We start from the raw sequence: 19570 nt of genomic DNA on the forward strand, positions 1-19570 counted from the left end.
GGGGCTGTTTAAGACAGGTTGAATTGCAGGCGCTCTTGCAGGCAGTTGGGAACCCAGCTCTGAAGCTGAGAACAGTGGGAGGGTTGGAGAGAAAGGTACATTTGAATGGAGAGATGGAAGCCACAGGAGTGGACGAGATGGCCAAGGAAGAGAATGAAAGAATCAACAAATGAATGGCTGTCTAGCATCTTGTGAGCCCTTCCTACTTGTGAGGAGAGAAACAAACACATGTTAAGTGCAAGGAAACAAGCCTCCATTCTCCTCCCATTCTCTGTATCTTTGGCCCAAGAGCCCCAAGGCCGCGTCATCTGTCCGGGAGACAGAAAGGATAGAGAAACATGGCATCCAGAGCCCTGTATCAGCTGCACTTGTCAGGTAAAAGATCCCAGCCAAGGGGAATGAGGGTCTGCAGGGGAGGGTCCTTGGCTTTCTGGATGCTGATGGGGGAAAGAGGGCTGTTGAGGAGACCAGAGAATAGGACTTCTCTCCCACAGGATGGGACTGTTCAGTGCATGGAGGCCTCATGTCCGGAGCTCCACTGCCTGGAGAGCTACACTCCCCCGGGGCAGTGTTGTCCAGTCTGTCGGCCAGGTGACCTCCTTGCCCCTCTCCCTCCCCGAGGGCTACCTGCTTCCAGAGAGGGGCGTCCCCACTGCCCCTTAGGTCGCCCAAAGCCCCCATCTTCCCCAAGTCACGAGGCTCAGGCTTCCTGCATTTATTCCAATTCCTGATTGGGGGAGCCCTGCTTTTCCCACTCCTCCTCCAGTCCCCGAGGCCTGTGCCCCATTCGTGGTGTTCCCCCCGCCTCCCCACGCCATACACATGTCCTCCTGCCCAGAACCTCCCTTCCCACCAATATCTTCCCCATCATGTTTCCCACTACTTTCCTCTCCCCCATTTCCTTTCCTTTCTTCCCTTGCTGGAAGTAGCCTCTGGAAAGGGAATCAGTTCCCCCTGTGAGCTGGCCTTCCCTTTTCCCCAGGCTGTGAGTATGAGGGTCAGCATCATGAGGAGGGGGCAGTCTTCCCATCCAGTTCCAACCCTTGCCTTAACTGCACCTGTCTGGTGAGTGAGGGCTTCCTCCCACCCTCAGCCCCCTCTCCCACCTCCAGCTCTGCTCCTGAGCAAGAGGGTGGGAAGATTGTGTCCTTTTCATTTTTGAGAGTTTACCACATTCCCTAGAGTCCTTGTTCTCGGCCCCATTCTTTCCCTCCAGGAAGGATCTGGAGTTAGGAGGTCGACTCTGTGCCTCCCTGCTTTGGTCAGCTTCTGCCCCAGCCCACTTCTCCCCCAACCATCTCTGGCCTGTCTTTCCAAGTCACTTAACCTCTCTGGGCCTCAGTTTCTCCATCTGTAAAACCAGCGGGGCAGACTCAAAGGCCTCCCAGATCTCTTCCAGCTCTGACTCTCTGGTCCTGGGATCCATCCCCGTGTGTGTCTCACTTCTTCATGTGTTACAGAGGAGCCTGGTTCGCTGTGTGCCCATGCAATGCCCGCCTAGCCCCTGTCCCAACCCGGTCTCAAGACTTGGACACTGCTGCCCAAGCTGCCCAGGTGAGAGTCTCCGTCCTCTCAGCCAGACCTGGGCCCTCTCCGTGGATGGAGACATTCTTCTTCCACATGGAGCCTCCAGCCGGTCTGTGTAGCAGTGGATGGAAGATCTGTCCTGGAGTCAAATCCAGCCTTAGATACTCAGTGGGATCCTGGGCAAGTCATTTAACTGTTGTCTGCCTCAGTTTCCTCATTTATTCAAGGAGCATAATGATAGCACCTACTCCCAGGGATGTTGTGATAATAAAATAATATGGCACCTGGCACATAGTAGTTGCTTTAGTGAATTGTTTCCTTCCTACTATGTGTCAGATACTAGACACAGTACTAAGGAAATACTAAAATCAAAGAAAGCACAAAAGAATAATAGAATTGATGAGCTCATTTATAGAAAGCAGAAATCGCTTTCTAAGCCAGTCTCCTTACCAACAGATTAGTATGGCCTGGGAGCACCCTGCCTCCCACCACTCTTTATTAGCTCAGCCCTGGCTGGGGATGGGCCTGCCCCTGGTTTTCAGGGTTCTCAAATTCCTCTCATGGCTTCCCGTTTTGGCTTTTCAGATACCTTTTACTTTTATATATGCATATGTACATATACAAAATGTATACATATAATTTCTTTATCCATATGTCTATCTCTAATATTTATATCTATATACACCTCTTCAGGTACCTTTTATATATGCATGTGTATATATGTAATTACATATAAAATTTCTATATCCATATATCTATCTCTATTTCTACTATGTCTATATATACCTTTTCAGGTACCTTTTACTTTTATATATGCACATGTACATATACATATAATTATTTATATTAAAATTTTCTATACCCATATATCTAGCTCTATTTTTACTATCTACATATACTTTTCCAGGTACCGTTTATTTTTATATATGCAAATATACATATATGATTATTTATTTATAAAATTTCTGTATCAACATATCTATCTCTATTTCTACTATGTCTTTATATACCTTTCCAGATATTTTTTACTTTTATATATCCATATGTACACATATATTATTATTTATATGTAAAATTTCTTTATCAGTATATTTATCTATTATCTATATACTTTTCAGATCTTTTATTTTTACATATGCATATATACATATATAATTATTTATATGTAAAATTTCTATATCAGTATATCTATCTCTACTATATCTATATGTACCTTTTCAGGTACCTTTTACTTGTATATATGCATATGTACATATATTTAGTTATTTATATATAAACTTCTATATCCATATATCTATCTCTGTCTTTATTATCTCTCTCTATATATATATACTTTTTCAGGTACCTATAGACCATAGAATCCTAGATCTAGTGTGGAAGAGACCTGAGAATCCACTGAGCCTAATTCTGCCATTTTACAGATGAGGAAACTGAGTGTCTAAGTGACTTGAGCATGGTCATACAGAGTTTGAGATGGGATTTACCCCAAGTTTTCCTGATTCTAAGGAAGCTCCTTTTTCTCATTTCTTGTGGAGGGTCTCTTACACATGAGCTGCTTTGTTGGAGTGGGTTGGCTCGTGCTATAGTAGATTTACTCTGGTCCTGAAGTCAGGATGAACCTAAGTTCAAATCCAGTCATAGCCATTAACTAGTGGTGTGAGTGTTTCTGAGCCTCAGTGTGGGGATAATGGTAGCACCAACTCACGGGTTGTGAGAATGAAATGAGGAGATATGTGTAAATTGCTTTGCAAACCTTGAAAATCCTTTATGGACCCATTTCTCAAAGCTAGGATTAAAGAGAGGGAGCAGGGGAAGCATTTCCCTTCCATTCTCATGGGTTCAGTTGATAACATCCATGCTGGGTATAGCAGAGAGGAGTTGCCACAAGGAGATCACCCAAAAATGATGGAAAAGAGAGCCAGTGGTTCGGTCCTGGCAGTTTGGGGCGGGGGGGCTGTCCTCACTCAGGAGAGGATCCAGAGGTTCCACGATGGGCAAACCAACTTTGCTCAAAAAGTCCTTTCAATGCCTTCTCTATGTTAAACTCAGACACGCCCACAAGTCTGGGTTATAATGCTACTAATCAGTCATTTTCATTAGTATCTGACTCTCTGTGACCCCACTAGGAGTTTTCTTGGCAAGATACTGGAATGGTTTGTCATTCTAGTTAATTTTATAAATGGGGAAATAGAGGCAAATAGGGTTAAGTGACTTCCCAGGGTCATACAGCAAGCAAATATCTGAGACCAAATCTAAACTTGGAGAGATGAATTTTCCTGATTCCAGGTCCAGAACTCTATCCAATGCACCATTTAGCCACCCCTCCAGGTTACAATAAATATTAGCAATTATTCTCATTATTGGCACTGGTTCTACCTTCAAGACAAACTAAGCTTTTCACTTCTAGTTCTATTTAACCTCTTAAACTAGTGGGATCTTTGGAATCAAGTCTGATAGGAACCTTAGAGATCATCTATTCCAACTCCCTCATTTGAGGGAGACTGAGAGAGGGGCTATAACCTGCTCAAGATAGTAAATGAATTTGAACCCAGCTCCAAATCCAGAATTTCCCCACTGGATCATAGTGCCTTTCTTGTCTTAGCAATAGTGGATGCTTTGGGCCTGACCCAAGCATGTCTGCTCACTGCCAGAGTCCAAAGCCAGAGCTGGCTTTCTCATTTTGAAACTAGTGTCTTCTTTCAAGTTTCTCACTCCCTTGTTTCCTAATCCAGGGGTAGGTAAGAGTTGGAGGAGATCTTTCCTTTCTTCTCCTCTCCTTCAATGCCTTCCCTGAGATGGTGAACTCCCACTAACCCAATGAACTGGTCACACATTTTCACTTCACCTCCTCACGAATGACCCTTTCTCAGGCATCCCTAGGACAGAGGTCTTCTAGAATCCGAGGTTGTAATTGGAAGCGGGGTATTTCAATGGAAAGGGGACTGGACTCATAAAGAGACTGGCTTTACAAGAGAAGATTGGATTAGATCCTCTTCAAAATGTCTTCCAGCTGAATGATTTCTTTCTTTTTTTAAAATGCTTGTTGACTTCTTTTTTTCTCCATAGTAAAGAGAGTTTTCAATATTCACTTTTCTAAGATTTTGAGTTCCAAATTTTTTCCCTCCTGCTCTTACTTCCCTTTCCTTCAAGACAGCAAACAATCTGATATAGGTTATACATGTATAATCATTTTAACATATTTCTATATTAGTCATATTATGAAAGAAAAATCAGAACAAAGGGGGAAACGAGAAAGAAAAAGCAAACAAATAAAAAAGGTGAAAACAGTATGCTTCTACTGCCTTCAGTCTCCGTAGTTCTCTCTGGATGAGGATGGCATTTTCCATCTCAAGTTTTCTGGAATTGTCTTGGATCGCTGTATATTGCAGAGAAGAGCTAAGTCTATCATAGTCGATCATCACACAGTCTTCCAACTGTGTGATTTTATAGTTGATAACACCATAAGTCCCTCACTCACAAGCACAGTCAGTTAGACAATATCCATCTAAAGTAAGAAAGTTTTTTCATTGTGGTGATGGAGTGTGTGTGTGTGGGTGTGTGTGTGTTTATGTGTCTGAGTGCAAGTGTGCAACATCTCCTCATTGTCATGGTGATGTACACACCCTTCTCTGTGTCTCCATGCAGTATGTGTGCTCAACGGACAGGAGTTTGCTGAGGGGGCCCAGTGGGAGCCTGAAGGGCAGCCCTGTACTACCTGTTCTTGCCTCCAGGGTGTTCCTGTGTGCAGGGCTGTGCCCTGCACCCCACCTCCCTGCCAGCATCCCACTCAGTCCCCAGGTAAGTTCCCTGCTCCCTGAATCTCTCCCTTGCAGTGCAATAATAGCCTCTGTTCAAGCTGGGACTGCTGATCCACTGCCCAAGTAACCCCAGGTGACCAGCTTCTCAGAGAAAAGCCCCCCTTTTCTTGCCTTGCTCACCCCCCAGCTCTTTCCAGGTACCTGCTGCCCTAGGTGTGAGAGCTGTACCTACCAGGGGCACATCTATGCCAACGGGCAGAACTTCACCGACCCCAGCCAGCTGTGTCACACCTGCCACTGCAAGGTACTTCCCACTAATGCTTCTGCCTCCTGAAATAGCCTCTTCATTTCTGTGTGAGACTGAAACATAACCACCTTATCAAGGGATTTCCCCCCGCTGCCTTTTTTTTTTAAGTCTTACTGTTGCTGAATTTTTCTTTATTTCTCCATCTTCAAATAAGACTTCAGACACTTACTAGCTATGTGACCTGGGGCAAGTAATTTAGCTAATGTCTGCCTCAGTTTCCTCATCTGTAAAATGAGGGTAATAACACTTACATCCCAATATTGTCATGAGGATCAAATGAGCCAATATTTAATAATTTAGCATACTTCCTGACATCTAGTAGGTACTTAACAAATGCTTGTTCCCTACTCTTTCCCCCAGTCCTCCTTTACATCCCCCTCAAATAGAACCATTTCTTTTAACACAAAGTTAAAAGTTTTTAAAAAACCATCAGCAATGTCTAGCAACGTATGCTTTTTTTCCCCTGCATCTTTGTACATAAAATATGATAAGAATTCTTTGTTATTCAAAAAACAGTACCATTAAAAATATATTTGTAAGAATGGAAACTTTCCCTCTCCCAATACTTACTGCATTCTCCTTATTCCCAGGATGGGACAGTCCTGTGTTCTCCAATTGACTGCCCACCCACAACCTGTGTCAGGCCTCAGAAAGAACCAGACCAGTGCTGCCCTAGGTGTCCAGGTATGTACTTAGTGATGATCAGTCCTCCCCAACCACCTACTTCCCCCTAAATTCAGGCTGGCCCAGCTGCATTGCTTCCTCCCTCTTCCCCTACCCTTCCTTTCCCAATATTCTCTGAAAGCATCCTACTCATCCCTTTGTAAACCTTTTTCAGCTTCCATGTTCCCTGCTCTTGGTAGCTCAGGGCTTTCCAAAGCTTTTCAGTCCTGTGAATTTCCCAGGTTTTAAAAGATAGAGGAGGGGGTGGGGACAGCCCCCCCACTTTTGTGTTTTCCCATATTCTCAGCATCTCACCATCCATTGCTGCATCCATCTGCTCATCCATACTGCCATTCATCAGTCTCCCACACCAATATTTTTATGTACACTAGGACTAAAAAATACCTTGGGGTAAATAGCAATTTGCCTTCAGGGCACTGCGTTGGGGGAGGGAAACTCCTCCCTCAGTCTGTTACATTGGGGTATACCTACTTTCAGGGTGCCATCACTTTTGTGCCTCTCTCCCAGGTTTGATCTTTCCCTTCATTCCCAAGGATTTCCTTCTGCTACATTAAACTGTTGCTGCCCCCAGGAGGAAAAAAAAAGTCTTATTTTGGCTCTGATGGACACACTTATATTTACATCTCTAGGAACATGAACCTAACTTTTTTCCATGGTTATCACACCATATTATCCCTGCCCCGAACTGGTACAGTGAGTGCCCTTCACTAGGGAGGACCTAAACAACTGTTTGTGGGATTGGATTGGGTTTGATTGAGTTGGTAAATGGTAATATGGACATCCCAGATGTGGGGGTATCTTCCTCCTATATCTCAGAGTCTCAAAGCTCTCCTGCTAGGCCCTTCCCTCTGTGATTATCTGTTTACTCTGTATATATTTTCTATGTTCAGAGTTGCTGGTATGTTATCTCCCTTATCAGAATGTGAGCTCCTTGGTTTTTGCTTTTCTTTGTATACCTGGCACTTGCCACATTGTCTGGAACATAGCAAATAAAAGCTTGATGATTGACTGTTAAAAAAAGGTCATGTTTTCTCCTTGACTTTCTCAGTATCTCCATTTATTTCTCCCATATTCCCTCCCCACCCTTCACCTGGACCTGTGGAATAGACTGTGTATTGGAGAATCAGATATTTGTGGATGGTGAAAGTTTCTCTCATTCCCGGGATCCCTGCCAAGAATGCCAGTGCCAGGGAGGCTGGGTCCACTGTCAGCCTCGAGCTTGCCCAGGACCCCCCTGTGCCCATCCACTACCTGGCTCCTGCTGCAAGAGCAAGTGCAATGGTGAGGTATGAGGCGGGGTGGTTTGGGAAAGGGAGCCAGATCAGAATCCTAGAAGGGGAGGAGAGGGATCTCTCAGGATCTGACAGGGCTCTTTGGTGCCTGCCTAGGTGGATGGGGAGGTTTGGGAGAAATGGAGAAGTTTTCTGAAGGGTTATCTGAAAATAATCAGGAGCTGGTGGACAGAGCCATGGAAGATTAGGGAGGGAGGGATGGGAACTCTACATTTAATTCTTTGATGCTCTCAGGTTGTGACTTTGGTGGGAAAGAGTATCCCAATGGAGTTGACTTCCCCCATCCTACAGATCGGTGCAGGGTCTGCCACTGCATTGTAAGTTTGGGCCCTGGAGATATCGGGAAGGAATGGGGGTCTTGATTAGCACAGAGGTAGGGAGGTAGGAAAGAAAGTAACTGGGGGCAGATCTCAGGTAGCCCCCTCTCTGTCTCCTGCTCTTTTGAATTGGCCCTATTTGAAGCTAAGGATACTTAAAAGAAGGGAGGGCCTGATTCTAGAATCAGTTGGAAATGCTGTCCCAAGCTGAGGATGTCTACCTGTCCAACTGTCATATCTCTGTTCACAGAATGGGAATGTACAGTGCTTGACTCAACGGTGCCCCCCGCTGCCTTGCCCAGAGCCTTTTCTATCGCCGGGAGAGTGTTGTCCACAATGCCCAGGTACAGAACCAATTCCCGCCACTACTCTTTCTCCTTTTGATCATGTTCCATCCTCTTCTTTTCTGCCCAAGAGGAGGGTTGAGCATGGCAGGTGGGTAGGGATTGGCAGGGTTAACTCCATTGGACGCCCAATTTCTATTTCTGACTCTTCGTGCCTCCATTTAAAGTTTGTTTTTTGGCAAAGGTACTGGAATGGTTTGCTATTTGCTTTTCTCTAGATAATTTTACAAAGGAAGAAGCTGATACCAGCAGGGTTAAGTGACTTATCCAGAGACACACAGCTAGTAAGCATCTACGGCTGGATTTGAACTCAGATTCCAGGCATGGGGCTCTCTCCACTGTGTCACCCAGCCGCCCCAAGTGGATCATGGATTGTAGATTGAGAGTGGAAAGGATCTGTGAGGAAACAGGTCCAAAGAGATGAAAAGGCTTATTCCAGGTTATACAGTTAATAAGCAGCAGTCAGAATTTGAATTCAAGTCCTCTGGTTTCAAATATAGATAGATAAGTTTAGAGCTGGAAAAGCCTTTATGCATTATCTTGTTTAACCCCTTTAGTTTATATCCCAAAAAGGAACTGAGGGCCAGAGAAATAAAATCAAGTTGAATTTAAAAACATACTAGCACCCAGGCACACTGATTAAAGTGATTTACTCAAGATCACATAGGCAGCAGGGAGAGACCAGAAGTCAAACTGAAATTCCCTGGTGTCAAATCCAATACTACGACTCTGCACATGTCCCCGTGCCATTTTTCATTCTCTTAGTGCCCCCAGCTGACTGCTTGGTTCCTGGGATGCCCTCTGCCCATCACCAGCAATACTTCTCCCCACCTGGGGATCCATGTCGCCGCTGCCTCTGCCTCAATGGTTCCATTTCTTGCCAGAGACTTCCCTGTCCTCAAACATTCTGCACCCACCCCCTGCAGGGGGACTGCTGCCCCTCCTGTGATGGTAATATCTCTCTGTGTGGGGGGAGAGGTAGGAAGAAGGTCTGGGAGGAACAAGGAGCTGAAAAGTCTTATAGGGAACTATCTTCTTCCTGTCTCCCCAGGCTGCTTATATAATGGAAAGGAGCTCTCCAATGGGCAACGCTTCACCTCCCAAACGTCCCCATGTCAAATATGCCTCTGCTGGGAGGGTAGTGTCACCTGTGAGCCAAAATCCTGTGCCCCTTCCCAGTGCCCCTTCCCTACCCAAAAGTCCTGCTGCCCAGTCTGTGATGGTGAGTGCCCTGGGGGTATCAAGTAGGGGATTGGCTAAGGAATAGGCTTGAGGGGAGGCTGTTGGAAATTGGATTATCCTTATTTTTTTTTAAAATCATAATAGAGTATCAAGTGTCTTAATCATGGCATGTAAAGGAAGTCACATCAAGTTGAGAAACACGTAGTTTGAGGTAGTTTCAGCTTTGTTGGTTAGTAAGCATTTGTTAAGTGATTACTATGTGCCTTGCAAGCACTGTGTTAGCACAGTGGGTCTAGGGTCACAGTGAACTAGGGTCACAAGGAAAGGCAAAAACCTAGTCCTTGACCTTTAGAAATGTCCATGCTAATGGGGGGGAACAATATATCAACAAAAAGATACATATGAAAGAAAGAGAGAGAGAGAGAGTGACAAAGTGACAGAGAAAGAGAATGAAAGAGACAGAAAGAAATGGAGGTGTTTTCATGAAAGTAACAAAAAGGACAGAGTTATTACTTTTGTGACCTTAGAGACTTCTCTGGCTCTCAATTTCTCCATATAGGAAAGAGATGGACTAAGTAAATTCTCAGTTCCAGCTCTATGTTGTGAAAGATTTACTCAATGAAGTTATAATTGTAGTAGGATGTGAACTCCAGGAGAGCAGAATCCATTATATTTTGTCCTAAAATCTCCAGGGCCTAATTAGCACAGTGTCTTGTCCAGGTATTTAACAATGCTTTTAAAAGCATGCCCCCAGCTCCTGCTCAGGATTTAGAATGTGGAAGGCAAAGGGGAACTGGTAGAAGTAGTGTTAATTTAGGTCTGGCATTGAACCTCTTGAATTCTCTCTCTCCTATTCTCATTTTAGTTCTCTGCCTGGGCAGTGAAGCCATTTACTCGAGACTTCTCTGGAGGAGGGTACAGGGTATAGGGCAAGCCCAAGGTCTCTCTTCTCCATGTCTTTTCCTTTTTGTCCTTTCACCATCGATTCTCCCTAGGTTGTGAATACCTGGGGCAGCGTTACCTGAGTGGTCAGGAGTTCCCAGAACCAGAAAATCCATGTAATTACTGTACCTGCATTGGGGGTTTTGTCTCCTGTGATCGTAGACCCTGTGACCAGCCAAGCTGCAGCCACCCACTCACTTTGCCTGGGCACTGTTGCCCCACCTGTGAGGGTAAATGTTGTTCATTTGTTTCAGTGATGTATGATTCTTTGTGACCCCATTTGGCAAAGATAATGGGATGGTTGCTATTCTCTTCTCCAGCTCATTTTACAAATGAGAAAACTGAGGCAGACAGGATTAAGTATCTTAAGTGCCCAGGGTCACAACTACTAAGTGTCTGAGGCCAGATTTGAACTCAGGCAGATGATTCTTAAGGACTCCAGATTCAGCACTCTATCCCCTTAGCCACCTAAGTGTTTGTAGGGTAAACATGGGAAACAGCTTTTTAAGAGACTCCATTATGTACCCCAATTTCATCTTCCCAACTTACTCAGAAAGAACTTTCTTTTGTCAGGACATTCTTTACCTACTCCTATATTTACCATATTTCTTTCAGAATTTAAATACTTAACTCCCTCCTGGTCAACAAGTTACACCAACAAATATTTATTAGTTGGTTATTATGTGCTACGCATTGTGCTAAGTGTTAGGAAGGCAAATAAAGTCAAACAAGGACCTCCTGCTATCTACTAGATATATTAGAGATGATCACAGAGGAAAGGCACCAGCACTAAAGGGGACCAAGGAAAAGGTTTCTTGCATTTGAGATTTTTTTTTTAATTTTCCCAGTTAGTCCTTACTACATATAGAAATTCCTGTCAAAATGTTTTTCCCTTTTCTGTTTACTTTTCTAGGTAAGAGTTGTCTTCCAAGTAGAATGTAATGTCTTTAAGGGGAGAGACTGTTCCATTTTTGTTTATAACCCCATCATTTAATTTGTTGTTATTGAGTCATTTTTCAGTTCCTCCAACTCTTTGTGACCTCTATTTGGGATTTTCTTGGCAGAGATACTAGAGTAGTTTGCCATTTCCTTCTCCAGCTCATTTTACAGATAAGGAAATGGCAAACAGGGTTAAGTGATTTATCCAGGTCTGACAACTAGTGTCTGAGACCAGATTTAAAGTTAGGATTTGAATTTCTTAATATCTAGACCAGTGCTTTAATTATTTTGTCGCCTACTATCCCTCACTACTTAATAGGTGCTTCATAAATATTTGTCATATTGAATTGAATGACTGAAGAATGGGAGTGTGGAGTGCATTAATCTCCTATTATTATTTCCCTATCATTCTGTAATTCTATTTCCACTGACTTCAGCTTCCTATAGTTCCCCCTGGGGAATTTCTCTTGCCTAGGTGATTCTTCCTTCCATCCTTTAAGACCCACACATTTCACCCTTTTCAGTAAGTCTTCTCTCATTATTTCAACCCACACTGCTCTCTCCCTTTCCATCTACAACTGCATTTTAGCACTTAAGTCTGAATTTTCATATATATTTCGACTCCTTCAACTAGATGATAAATTTGCTTCATGCAAGATCTTATCTTAAATTTCTGCTGACATGAGCACATAATGGGACTACATGAATACCAGTTGATTCATTGTCTTTGGTTCTTCTCTCACTGTTTTTCGGTCCTAATCCTCTAGGTTGCTTATTCAATGGGATCACTACTGCTCAAGGAGAAACCTTTCCTGACCCCATTGACTCTGCTTGCTCCTACTGTACCTGCCAAGTAAGTACCATTGGGACTAAAAAGATACTTTTTCCTTGGCCCAAGAAGAAATTAAAGCAATAATTAGGAATTATTTTGCCCAATTGAATGCTAACAAATCTGGCAATCTAACTAAAAGGGATGAATGTTTACAAAAAATATAAATTGCCCAGATTAACAAAAGAGGAAATAAATTACTTAAGCAGTCCCATTTTAGAAAAAATAATTGAACAAACCATCAATGAAATCCCTAAGAAAAAATCTCCAGGGCCAGATGGATTTACAAGTGAATTCTACCAAACATTTAAAGAACAATTAACTCTAATACTATGTGAATTATTTGGAAAAATAGGTAAAGAAGGGTCTTGCTAAATTCTTTCTATGACACAAATATGATACTAATACCTAAACCAGGAAGAGCCAAAACAGAGAAAGAAAATTACAGAGTAATCTCCCTACTGAATATTGATGCAAAAATTTTAAATAAAACATTAGCAAAGAGATTACAAAAATTTATCAATGAGATAATACATTATAAACAAGTGAGATTTATACTAAAAATTTATCCTGGTTCAATATCAGGAAAACTATTGCCTAAATTGACTATATCAATAACAAAACTAATAGAAATCATTTGATAATCTCAATAGATGCAGAAAAGATTTTTAACAAAATACAGCAGCCATTCCTATTTAAAACACTAGAGAGCATAGGAATAAAGGGAGTTTTTCTTAAAATGGTAAGCAGCATCTCTCTGAAATCATCTGCAACCATTATTTGTAGTGGGGAGAAGCTACAATTATTCCCAATAAGATCAGGGGTGAAACAAGGATGCCCATTATCACCACTATTATTCAATATTGTACTAGAAATGTTGGCTTTAGTAATAAGAAATGAAAAAGAAATTAAAGGAATTAGAATAGGCAATGAAGAGATAAAACTATCAGTCTTTGTAGACTTAAGAATCTGAGAATCCACTAAAAAAACACTAGAAACAATAACTAGCAAAGTTGCAGGATATAAAATAAAGCTATACAAATCATCAGCATTTCTATGTGTTACTAATGAAACCCAGCAGTAAGAGATAGAAAGAGAAATTTCTTTTAAAATAACTGTAGACAAAAATAGTATTTGTGTTTCTTCTTGCTAAGACAAACCCAGAAACTATGTGAACACAAATTACAAAATACTTTTCACACAAATAAAGTTGGATCTAAATAATCATCTAAAATATCAATTGCTCATGTGTAGGCCAAGCTAATATAACAAAAATGACAATTCTATCTAAATTGGTCTACTTGTTCAGTACTATATCAATCAAATTGCCAAAAATTATTTTATAGAGCTAGAAAAAATAACAACAAAATTCATCTGGAAGAACAAAAGCTCAAGAATATCAAGGGAATTGATGAAAAAAAATATAAAGGATGATGGTCTAGCAGTACTAGACCTAAATCTCTATTATAAAGCAGTAATCATTGAAAACATATGGTACTGAAAAAAAAAAGAAAAGAAAAGAAAACATATGGTACTGGCCAGAAGACTTTTCTGAATAGTAGTTTCAACCAGATCTCCTGGCTTGAAAATCTCAGAGGGGAAGTCCTGCCTGAGGATAATCAGTGAGAAAGAAGCAGAATTTATATACTGTCTAATTCATTAGATAGGAAACTCCATAGGGACAGGGAATGTTTTTGTCTGTTTCAGAATCCCTTTGCTGTTGTTCAGTGGTTTTAGTTATGTCCAATTTTTTGTGACCCCATTTGGGATTTTCTTTGCAAAGATACTAGAGTGGTTTGTCATTTACTCCTCCAGATCATTTTATAGGTAAGGAAACTCAGATAAACAGGATTAAGTGATTGCCCAGAGTCACACAAGTAATTAGTGTCTGAGGCTGGATTTGAACTCGGGAAGATGAGTTTTCCTGATTCTAACACTGTGCTACCTAGCTGCATATAATGATCCCTAGCACTTAGCCTAGTGCCTCGTCTACAATAAGCATCTAATAAATGCTTGTTTATTGCCTAATTGATTAGAACTTAGATCTATTGACTGAAGTGAGGGAGAATAGAAAGTTTCAGATAAAAATATGGGGCTTGTATAAAAATATGAAGGAAAAGGATTTCACTGAAGTGGGAACTTGAGAAGGTAGTGAGTGGATGGGCTTGATATTAAAGAACTGGGCTCTATTCTTTCTCCCCCAGGCAGGCTCTGTGCAGTGCCTAAAGAAGCCATGCCCACCAGCTCTCTGCTCTCACCCTACCCCAGGGCCCTGTTCCTGCCCCACGTGCCAAAGTGAGCTCTCTTCCTCCGCCCTCCAGCCACATACTCACTCCCTTTCCTGCTGGAGACAGAGGTAAGAGGGCAAGGTTGAAGGCTGGGCCAGCTTTCAACCTATCTTATTTCTGTCCCACAGGCTGCAGCTTTGAGGGGCATGAATACCAGGATGGAGAAGAGTTTGAAGGTCCAAGGGGCAGTTGTGAGCAGTGTTACTGTCAGGTACTCTGAGCTTTGAGCAGCCCCCAAACTGGTTTGGGGAGGGAGGAGCCAAGCTATAATTTAGGAATCCCAACATCTGGGACAAATTCAGTTGAGTGTAGAAGGGGTAGGATGGAGGGAGATAGCTCCCAAAGGATCTGGGATGGGAAAGCAGTCAATCCCCAAGAGGGAAAGTCCAACTATGGATATAGCCATGGGAGAAGAGACCTCCCCTCTCCTTCCCCATATTCTGATGGCTCATGAGCCTACTTTCTCCTCTCCTCTCAGATTCCATCTTCTTTTCCAATCCTTCTGGGAGCACTCAAGTATGGGAATAATGGTCTTTGGATCACTGCAAGGGGAAGAAGTGGCCCCTCATCATGTCTGGTGTCTGGGAAAGCCTTGGCTGCCCCATCTTAATCATAGCTCTCATAAGGAACTGATATGGCTCTGTTTGATGAGGCGGTTAGGAGGTCCCTCAACAATCACTATGCTCTCATTCCTCATGGAGGGGAGAGATGGGGAGAAAGACTGATTTTTCATCCTCCCTAGGCTGGGAATGTGTACTGTAAGAGCGTGCTATGCCCTTCACTATCCTGTGTCCTCCAAGTGACAGAGGCTGGGACTTGCTGCCCCCGCTGTAGAGGTACCAGTCCCCACCCAATGGGTTTTCCCTATTTCCCCATATCTCAGTTTCTCCTTGCTTCCTCCTCCTAAACCCCTTGATTTTCCAGTTGCCCAAACTCGCTTACAATTAGATTGGTCTAAAAGTGGCTCCTCTCTCAAGAAGTCTTCAAGCAGAAGCCTTTAGGCTTCCTCCAGGGCCTCCCTTAGTCTGGGCAGTTTTTTCAACTTTAAAACCCTTCCTGGGTTACTTTACCTTGAAGCATGTTCCCTCATAGCTGTCTGCCTATCCAGAAGATCTCCACTTCATCTCCCCTTCCTTCCTTCCACCTCTATGCCAATTGGGAGCCAAATTGAGGTCAGGTCTGTCCACTCACATTTTCCTGCAGGATGCCTGTCCCCAAATGGGGAACACCCTGAGGGCAGCAGCTGGACCCCTCTGGATGCCCCCTGCTCCTCCTGCATGTGCCACGAGGGTGTCATTACCTGTGCCCGTGTTCGCTGTGTCAGCTCCTGTGCCTATCCCCAACAGGCGTCCACAGACTGCTGCCCACTCTGCAAAGGTACCTGGGGAGAAAATGAAGTTTGGTGAGGGTGGCAGCAGAAAGGAGCCTGGATTGGCAAGACTGCTGAGGTTTGGGACTTCAAGGGCTTAGATCCGGAGGTCCTGGGACTGGCCCCAGTCCTCCTGCCCTATGTCTAGTCACTGGGCTCTGGTATCTCCGGTGCAGTGACTGAGGCTGATGACTTTGTACAGTTCTGCTTCACTTAAATCCAATTCACTCAAAAGTCAAGATATCACTCTCCTTGGACTGAAGGGATCAGCAATGCAGGACTCCTGCCTTGCTTATAACCAGGACCTTTACAGAATTTCTACTAGGTAGCAGCTTGTCTCTGATTCTGTGCCTCAGTTTCCCCTTTTCAAGCTTCTCAGCTGCATTGGGGAAAGAATAAAGAAAGGGGTCCTTCTCAGGTAGTGCCCCAAGAGAGGCAGAATCTGTTAATCCTTCCTTCATCACAGACTGTGTACATGAAGGCCAGAAGTATGAACCAGGAGAGAGTTTCCAGCCAGGCAAAGATCCCTGTGAAGTCTGCAGCTGCGAGGTACCGAAGCACCTGGGTGGACCATGTGGGGCTAAATATGTGTAGTTCAATACCCCAGAACACTGATGCACGTGTAAATGTCCCCACACCACCCCATTTCCTTGTAGTTGTCACCAGGGGGCACTCCACGCCTACGGTGTTACCGGAGACACTGCCCCAGCTTGGTGGGCTGCCCTCCTAATCAGCTCCTGCCTCCTGGTCCCCAGAACTGCTGCCCTACATGTGCCCGTGAGTTCTCCAAGCTGGGAAGGGAGAGGCCAAGATGGAAGGGTGAAGCGGGGACTGTGGGCCATGACATTTAGGGAGCTGCTGTTTCAGGATTAGGGGTACAGGTTCCCAGGTCCACAACTCTAGCCTCCTTGGGTCTGTCTCCACAGAAGCCCTGAGTAATTGCACTGCTGGCCTGCTGGGGAGGGAGCTGACCCCACCAGACCCCTGTTACACCTGTCAATGTCAGGTGAGACCCAAACTCCATCCATCTCAGAGCCTGAGAGTGAACGGACCCTTCTCTGGCCCAGCAGCTCACAGAGCAGACCTCCCCTCCTCCTCTATTACCTTGTTGTATCCCTAAGCACTTTGCACAAACCTTGACATATAATAGGTGCTCAACAAATATTTATTGACTGACTGACAGGCCCCTTCTAACTTGGTTCCTTTCTCTATTACCCTTCGTCCCCAATCTCCACTTCTGCTCTCCATTGCTACGGTTCCCAGGACCTGACTTGGCTCTGTATTCACCACACCTGCCCCCAGCTCAGCTGTCCTCCTGCCAAGCAGCACACCATCCCCGGGACCTGCTGCCCTATTTGCCGAGGTGAGTAACCAGCTCCCATCTCTACCTGCCCAGCTGCCAGCCCCTTGGCAAGATAGATGAGTGGGCAGGAAGTGAAGTTGAGGCTTCCTCCTTCTTTATAGAGTGGAGAGAACAGTGAGGGAAATCTCACCTGACATTTGGTCAGAGCTTCAGGAGCCTGGTCTGAGGTTGGGTGTTTTAAGTTGTATCTGTTGAAGCTTGGTACTCAGAACTCTCCCAAGCTTAATGGGGTTTTCCGTCCCTCCCTGGAGGGAAGTTCTACCCTTGCCTGGCTAAAGAACTGTATATGGTAGAAGAGTACTAGATTTAAAGTCAGAAATCCTTAGTCTGAAGCCCAGCTTATCCGCGTAGTCAGCCAATAAATATTTAATAAGCATCTGTTATATACCAAGCACTATGCTAAGTGCTAAAAAAAAAAAACCCAAAAAACCAAAACCAAAAACTTTTATGCTTTTGGATAAATCCTGTAGTTGCTTCTGGGTCTCATGATCTTTATCTGTCAAATAAGAGGGTTGATCTTAGATCCTTCCAGCTCTAAAGTAAAGACTATATGATTCCAGATCCCACAAAACAAACCTTCTAAGTGAATCTGGCCTCAGGCTTGATGATCAGAATCTCTGGGCTAACGATAATAATGAGTATTTTTATAGTGCTTTCAACTATAAAAAGTGTTTTGCCTGTAAAAATAAATGTTAGCTATTTATTAGTTAAGTAGATATGGCTTGCAGCATTATCTCCATTTTACAGATAAAGAAACTGAAACTCTGTGGTAAAGTGATTTACCCAAGTTCACAAAAACAACGAGTGGGAGAGCTAGGCTTTCCAGGCTTTCCAGATCTTTTTGACTCCAAGCCCAGTAAACTTCCCACTACACTATGCTGGCCATGAGGAGAGGGCTATAAGTGAGGTGGAGGCTGCAGAACTGGGGGGATCAGGATCAGAGTTGTCTTAAAAGAGCTTTAAAAGATCTTTGTCTGAGGTCTGATTTGAACAAATGAAGATAAGTCTTCCTGATCCCAAGTTCACTGCTCTAGCCACCTAGATGCCCATTTTTTGGTTCATAGAGTGTGATTGAGGCAGAAAGTCTTCAAGTGACAGATGGAGAAAGTTGGAGGAACAGCAGCAATGCTTCTATTTCATATATCTGTCATGGGCCACAAAAGAAGAGACTGGAAGAACAGCCCTGGTGGGAACCTTAAGGGGATAGGGAGAGAAGAGGCCATATAGGTAATCACAGAAAGGCCAGATAGTGGCAGAAGGGCAGGCTTCTTTTGGCCCCTTGGTGGTTTGGAGCAAGTAGAGAAAATAAAGAGCAGCAAAAAGTGATTTATCTTGACCATTTTCCCTAGGGTGGGAGCCCACCTTCAACTTCATAGGAGACATCATGGCACAGTGGAAAGAGCATTGAATTTGTATCCAGAGCAGCTGGGTTCAAAAACTGGCTCTACTCTTTAAGAGTTGTGTGACATTAGCCAAATCACTTTATTTCTCTGTTAAATGTGGAGATTGGGACTAATTCCCTAACATTCTTATTAATTTAAAAACTTACTATCTGTCCCAGGCTGGGGCCATATAGTGTCACATGGAGGAAATGACCAGTTCTGGTCTGTCTGGGTGGCTGGACATAGGAACTCAATATGGGCAATTGCTGTGACCAATATCAAGTTGTGTCACTGAGAAGGGTACACATGTGTCTCACCTGTAGTATAGTCCTGTGTGCAGGATGCAACCAGACTGGTCGTCAGGACTAGAGATACCTGTATTGTGAGGGTATGGAATACTCTTCTCCCCCTAATTTCTGCAGAGATAGCTAGGCAGTGCAATGGATAGAGTGTTAAGGCTTGGAGTCAGGAAAATCCGAGTTGAAATCTGGCCTTAGACACTATGTAACAGATGACTCTGACAGTCACTAAATTACTGTTTTCCTTGGTTTTCTCAACTGTAAAATGAGAATAATAGTACTTACCTCCTAGGGTTGTAAAGACTTAGATAATGTTTGTAAACTAAAGTACTTTTGGTACATAATAGGTACTTCATAAATGTTTATTAATATGATAAATATCTGGAGAGAATTGAATGGGAATAAAAAGGAATATACCTTTTTCTCAGTGGTTTATGCTACTTCTCTCCCCCCCCCCTTCTTACTCAAAGTCTGTGCAATAAATCTAAAAGACTGAAATGAAGTTTTTAGGTAATGAGGCACTTTCTCTTAAATTAACATTGTTGATAAAACTAATGATAGTTAGTTGCAAGATCACATAAGATAAACATCTGTGTTCCCTTCCCCCCCATCCATTGAAATTTAGTATGTATGTGAATGACATATTTAGGCATACTCATTTATAAATATAAAAATGTAGCACATTAGGAAGGAAAAGTAACAAATGTTGACAAAGGAAAAATACATTTTACTTGATAGTTAAAAAAAA

General features: G+C 43.4%; 1 protein-coding gene across 1 annotated transcript in view; it reads left to right on the plus strand.

The window, feature by feature from the left end:
* Positions 1–338: 338 nt before the first annotated feature.
* Positions 339–19570, plus strand: part of KCP (kielin cysteine rich BMP regulator) — a 28349-nt gene continuing 9117 nt past the window's right edge. Inside the window, exons 1-22 of the mRNA XM_051962407.1 lie at positions 339–375; positions 962–1065; positions 1461–1640; positions 4398–4449; positions 5173–5325; positions 5483–5589; positions 6183–6276; positions 7384–7557; positions 7803–7885; positions 8136–8229; positions 8995–9180; positions 9281–9451; positions 10407–10583; positions 12060–12145; positions 14326–14416; positions 14538–14620; positions 15152–15245; positions 15613–15786; positions 16245–16327; positions 16435–16555; positions 16705–16784; positions 17042–17141. Of these exons, the coding sequence (XP_051818367.1) occupies positions 339–375; positions 962–1065; positions 1461–1640; positions 4398–4449; positions 5173–5325; positions 5483–5589; positions 6183–6276; positions 7384–7557; positions 7803–7885; positions 8136–8229; positions 8995–9180; positions 9281–9451; positions 10407–10583; positions 12060–12145; positions 14326–14416; positions 14538–14620; positions 15152–15245; positions 15613–15786; positions 16245–16327; positions 16435–16555; positions 16705–16784; positions 17042–17141 (2524 nt within the window). The remainder of the gene's footprint in view (positions 376–961; positions 1066–1460; positions 1641–4397; positions 4450–5172; positions 5326–5482; positions 5590–6182; positions 6277–7383; positions 7558–7802; positions 7886–8135; positions 8230–8994; positions 9181–9280; positions 9452–10406; positions 10584–12059; positions 12146–14325; positions 14417–14537; positions 14621–15151; positions 15246–15612; positions 15787–16244; positions 16328–16434; positions 16556–16704; positions 16785–17041; positions 17142–19570) is intronic.

Source organism: Antechinus flavipes, chromosome 5 (assembly GCF_016432865.1).
Source record: "Antechinus flavipes isolate AdamAnt ecotype Samford, QLD, Australia chromosome 5, AdamAnt_v2, whole genome shotgun sequence".
NCBI classification, from domain to species: domain Eukaryota; kingdom Metazoa; phylum Chordata; class Mammalia; order Dasyuromorphia; family Dasyuridae; genus Antechinus; species Antechinus flavipes.